Here is a 6,142-nt window from a genome sequence, read left to right on the forward strand (position 1 = left end):
ATCTGTCTTAGACTAATGTAGTCTGTAGATTATGAGCATTGTAGACCTTCCAAAAGCTTAGTGAGAGGATCGGATGATGGATTATATAAGAAGTCTTGTTTTGGCTCAAGAGTTTAGGTCTCGTTTGGTTATACAAATGAGATGAATTGAGATGAGATATTTTAAATAATAATAAATAAAATATTATTATAATATAATTTTATAATATTAATTTTGTATTGAAATCTGAAAAAATAAATTTATTTATTATATTTTGTATGAAAAATTAAAAAAATTATAATGATAAATTGAGATGAATTTTTTAATTTTGTATAACCAATCCGTGCCTAATTTAATTAATGATTCATGAATATAACTTCTGCTTTGGAAGGTTATTTAAAAAAAAAAAAGATTTATGCTTTGGAGAAAGTTATTGTCTGATTATCAGTAAAGTCAACCAAAATATATATATTTGTTTACAGGTTTGCAATGTAAAAGTGAATTAAAGTCAACCAAATTAAGAATTCAAACAGAAATGGAAGACAAAATTAATACAGTTTTAGCTGCCGTTTAGATACTAAGTTACATGAGATGAATTGAAATGAAAGTTAAAAATTAAATAAAATATTATTTTTTAATATTATTTTTATTTTAAGATTTAAAAATATTAAATTAATTATTATGAGAATTTAAAAAATTTATAATGATGAGATAAGATGAAATACTTTTACTATCTAAATCAAATTTTAAAATCCAAGTTTTTGACATTTAAAGTTTAGACATGAGCTACTTTAGGCTAGGGAACAATCACAGTCCTAGTGTATAAGTGTTATATAATCTTTTTAAAAAATAGTATAATTTATTATAAAAAATTAAATTTTTATTATATAATTCCGTATTTACTTTTTTAAAAAAGAGAATGCAGGAAAGCTCCATCTTCTTAAGCAAATCAATTACGGTCCGTACTTTGATCAAAGCAGAGCAACAGGCAACAACCCACTCACTCTAAAAACATTCAGGCCTACCAAATCATCACAGGTTCAGAGCCACAACAGGAATATCAGTCCAAATGCCTCATACACTTTATACCTATAGCAATGATAAAAAAAACTATAGATTCATTGACATAACTGCCAATTAAAAGAATATATATTTTCATGATTAAAAGAATATATATATCCATTGTCATAATCAGTTAAAACTACCAAATGCATCAAGAAACTGCATTATAATTTATGACTTTATAATGGGTAAAAAATCCAAAAAAACTCCAACTGGCACTCTTAAACCCAAGACACGGATCTAGAGCAAGAAAAATAGATTAATACCGACGGACTAGTATAAAGTCGTCGTCATCAAGAACCTGAACATCTTTTTCACCGACAAAATTCTCCCGGCCAATTTTCTCCACCAAATCAACAAATTCTACCCTCTTTGCCAGAGGAAGGGGCACGTATGGGAGCCTGAAAATGGGCCTCACGACTCCAAGTTGAGCAAGAGCTGTGTTTAAGCCAATAGGATTTGGCTCCTGAAAGAGCCACTCAATCAGAGGCATGAGCTTCGCATTCAGTGAAGGGTTCTTTCCTCCAAACATGAGTTCCCTCATCAAACCAGGAACCATGTTGCTAGTAACGGACATCACCCCAGTTGCCCCATGGCTCCATCTAGCATCATGGCATTGATCATCATTCCCACTCCACACCACTATCCTATTCTCTGAATACAGTTCAACCCGATCATTTCCAACACACTCCTTGACACCAGCCAAGTTGGCACTCTGGGCTATAGTGTGAACCACACGCGGGGGAATATCTTGGCCAGTCCGTGAAGGCACATTGTATATAATGGTGGGGCCCATAGATAGGACACTTTCAAAGTGAGAAACCATGCCCTCCAACGAGGTTTTGCCATAGTAAGGATTAATGTGAAGGGCAGCATGCATCCCAACGGCAAAACCCTGTTCAGAGGCATGAATTGCTTCCCTTGTCGAATTGCTTCCAGTGTTTCCAATTACCTTGACTTTTCCTCCAAAACAGTTGACTGTATGGCCAATAAGCATTATGTGTTCATCCCAGCTCATCAATTGGCCTTCACCAGTTGTGCCACCGACAATAACACCTTCAGCTCCATTGACAATCTGCATGTTCAACAAATCATCATATGCTTCTAGATCAAATCTACCGTCAGGTAGGTATGGAGTTTTGATTGCTGTTATCAATCTAAGAGACTTTATATCCTCTGCCGATGTCCTGCAAACATGGTCAGAGGCCTTGGGGCATAAACAACCATCTATGGCAACAATTCTCTAAAAAAGAGAAGCAGATATCTCCACATCAACAGTTGCACCAACTATTTCAGTAAATAAAAATTAAAGTTCATCATCATCCTAACAGCTGACAAGGTTTAGACCTGTTAACACCCCACCACACATGCAGCAGCACAAATATACATCAAGGATCTGTACATGCTGACAGGTACACTAAAAAAATTGAGATAATACAACCAGAGATTCTTTTCCCCTTACTTTATTGGTAGAACGGCTTGCCATATGCTTCAGAATAGTTTTTCAAGCGCTCTTGGCTTTAAATATTTATGCAAATGTAACACCTCAGTTTTATGAACTCTGACTTTCTACCGTAAAATCACCACTTGTCCTAAAAACTAGGGGAATGGGTAGATTTAATCATTTATATTTTGTCTTAACACTCCCCAAGTGGGCCCAGCAAGCGGAATATTTAATCATATGAGTAAAGCGTAGAGTCAGGATTCGAACTTAGTACCTTTGTTTTGATAGCATGTGAAATTACCGGTTTCCCAAAGGTTTAAGGTGATGGGAAGGGGCAGATTTATATATTTCAATTATATCTTAACATCTATTTGAGCAATTCAGGAATAAAGTACAAGCAGATAATTCAAGCTTTAATAAACCTTGGAGGCATTAGAAACACAGAATACAGGTGATAAGCAAATGTTATATAGGCTCCTCTCAGAGAACCTAATCAAAGCAGAAGTGTTTCCTCTTAAAATACAAGTATATCATGCACACTCACACTCACACCCACATTTTAGACATTAAAAAGTTATGCCACAACAGATGGCTACCATTTAGATACCTGATATGACAATTGCACCCACACAGGAAAAATATATTCATAGTGTACCTGTTTTTAACCTCCAAGCTGCGCATTGGAAGATGAAAATTAGGTATTAGAGCCACTTGAGGAGACCTCCACTCTGCATTCCTACCTCATAGCAATTGAGAAAATGTGAGTAGTAAACTAAGCTAAAAAAGAGTTTGTGGCAAGAAGAAGTGGCATCTTTCTATCTAACGTTAGACCAGCAAAACGATTGTCCCCGGTACAAATACATAGAAATTTATAAATATAAATTAAGCATACAAAAAAAAAAAAAAAACTTAAAAAAAAAAGGCAATAAATATACACAAGAAACTATGGTGAAACAGAAATTGCATTTCATTTGATTATCGATACTGAGGTCTAGTGCTAAATGCAGGAATCTTTCTAGCTTAAAATCTAGACGGAAAAAACCCGGAGGAGTTCAGTAAACAAACTGTCCTCGATTCCAGATGAAATATTGAAGCACCAAAACAAACAAAAAGCTCGTGGATTAAAAAACAGACTTTTCCCCAAAAATGTTTTTCGGATGCTGAATTGCAACCAACCCAGCCCAATTTAATTACTAGCAAAGATAAATTCTTAACTGAAAATGTCAACAACACACACATGGACATGATGTACAAGATTTCTCCTGATTCATAGTATGCAACGAAAAAACAGCTGAAAGTAGCACACATCGTAAACAAGGCCGAAGAAACCCGTATGGAAGAAATCATCGGACTAGATTAAACTCTGCCTGTCATTACAATTTCGTGGACTGGACGCATAGCACTAAAAAATAATAATTATAACACAAAAAAGTCATTTAGCTGGCGTTAATGGAACGATAAAAACTAATATAGAAAGGAAACGGCTCCGGTTTGTTTAATAAATAACTAAGTCTAAAGCCTAAAAACGGCTAAAATATACGAATATAAATAAGAAAACGATTATAAGTCAATAAATGAATAGCTAGATAATGGATTAAATTAATCATATTAACCTCCTATAGTTATCGCTATAATGGGGACGCGGAGACTGGAGAGCAGAGCCCCTCAGAATCGAACACAAGCTATAGCTCTTCATGTTCAAGGTAGCCATTTCTTCGGCTGCAGCTCGAGAGCAAACCAAGACCCGATAAACTGATCCGAAAAATTGAGAGTGTAAAAAGCTCGGTAACGTCGTTCTCAGGGATTCAAAACGCGAATATGAGGAGTGCCGGGGGTGGCAGAAGTGGTATTTTCAATGAATGGTGACGGGATAACAACCGTAGTGGAAATGTCCGCAGGCGAGGGTCGCGGCGAACAGTGTTCGTTAAAGGAGGTGGATCATGCCGTCATATTGCAGGAGAGCGAGTGGTGGGATTTACTTCGAGAGAGGAGCAGGTGGGGTTAAGGTAACCGATGGAGGCAGTGTTTTAGGGTTTTGTTGCACCGAGCGGCAGTGTTTTGAGTGTGACAGTGAATGGACAGAGATTAATTAACAATGGGGGTCTTCTTCCTTGATTGATGACGTGACATCCCCCGTTGACGCGTGTTACTTGACTTCCTTTTCAATACAAAACCCTGCCGTCTACGACTCTACTGCGAAGGGGGGACTGAGGAGTCCATGAAGTTGTACGCTTCGACTGCGAGTGGAAGAAGTAGAAACAGCGGTCTGCTTGATGGGCTTTACATCATATCTAATAAAAGAGTTTTCTTACCTATAAATAAAATCGGATATTAATCTAAATATTAATATTTATTTTTAAAATTTAAATTAATATTAATTTTAATAAAATGTATTTTTTATTAATCATATTAAATTAGTATAGCTAGATTTTTTCACGATAAAAACTCAACTTCAATCTTATTTGGAAGATGAAATCATTTTAATTGTTACATGTTTTTATTGTCTTAGAGCATCCTCGTTGAGGTTATGTAAATATAAATTTAATTAATAGAATTTAAAAATATTCTACATTATATATCTAATTTCAAAATTTTTAATTATAGTAAAATTGAGGTTTATAAATTGTTACTGAAATTTTATTGAAATTTTATTTGTAATTTGAAGTCAAATCGCTTGTTTGGCGCCTTGCGAGCATTTGTAATTCCGCGTGGGAGTACTTTAAACATTGGCAATTGGAAAATTTTTGTTCTTTAGCTTAGCATACTAGCTTATATGTATTCATTAAAAACAAGTAAAGTTGCTTTCCGCACTGTCTAATCATTACCCCAAATCTCCGAATTTAATTGATGCTTTTCATAATGTATGGATTCCCTAGTGTCTGCAGTTTGTTCATCACCACATTTTGATATGAAAAATATTTTAATTATAAAAAAATTATATAAAAATAAAATTATAAATTAATATAATTTGATGTGATAAATTATATTATAAAATTATTTTTATTATAAAATAAATATAATAGATTTTATAAAATCATATTAATTTATAAATTTATTTATGTAATCTTTTATATTTATTATAGTTCAGTGTATATATTATCTATATTGGTCAAATCTGTGTTCCTTGTTATTTTAATTAATTACTGTGAAAAGCTAATGAATAGACGTGGATGGCTATTCCCTTTATGTATATGCCGCGGCATAAGGGATTGTGTCCCAAGGAAAAAATCTTATTTTTTTTTTTATTCCCATTTCTTTTGCACTTCTCGCACACTACAACAAATGAGCACATTTTGAGGCCGATTGGGTTATTTTCGGCTGTATTATTCTTATTTTAGCAAATTTTGAATCATTACTCTTTTTTGAAAAGAAAATTTTAAAATATTTAAATCTCACATATTTTTTATATAAACGATAAATAAATTTAGATGAAAATTATTTTTTTAATAATATAAATACGCACAAATTATTTTATAAAATTATATCTAATACTATTCAATAAATCTAATAAACAATAATAATAGGACTGCACAATTTATACGGAAAAAATAGTGGCAACGCATGTGGTGCTAAATGAACAGTAATAACAATGTGAATAGTCCATGTAATGAATCATGTAAGTATATGTGAAGACATTTTCGTAATTTCAGACCCCAA

At 33.5% G+C, this 6,142-nt stretch overlaps 1 protein-coding gene across 1 annotated transcript; it reads right to left on the reverse strand.

The window, feature by feature from the left end:
- Positions 1-1,096: 1,096 nt before the first annotated feature.
- Positions 1,097-4,758, reverse strand: LOC122301227 (4-hydroxy-tetrahydrodipicolinate synthase, chloroplastic-like). The gene is made up of 3 exons (XM_043112423.1): positions 4,099-4,758; positions 3,141-3,221; positions 1,097-2,228 (listed from the first exon to the last, which is right to left on the reverse strand). The coding sequence occupies exons 1-3, from the start codon at positions 4,194-4,196 to the stop codon at positions 1,301-1,303; spliced, it is 1,107 nt and encodes a 368-aa protein (XP_042968357.1). The 5' UTR covers positions 4,197-4,758; the 3' UTR covers positions 1,097-1,300.
- Positions 4,759-6,142: the final 1,384 nt, after the last annotated feature.

The sequence above is a fragment of the Carya illinoinensis genome, chromosome 2 (genome assembly GCF_018687715.1).
Source record: "Carya illinoinensis cultivar Pawnee chromosome 2, C.illinoinensisPawnee_v1, whole genome shotgun sequence".
In the NCBI taxonomy this organism is placed as follows: Eukaryota; Viridiplantae; Streptophyta; class Magnoliopsida; order Fagales; family Juglandaceae; genus Carya; species Carya illinoinensis.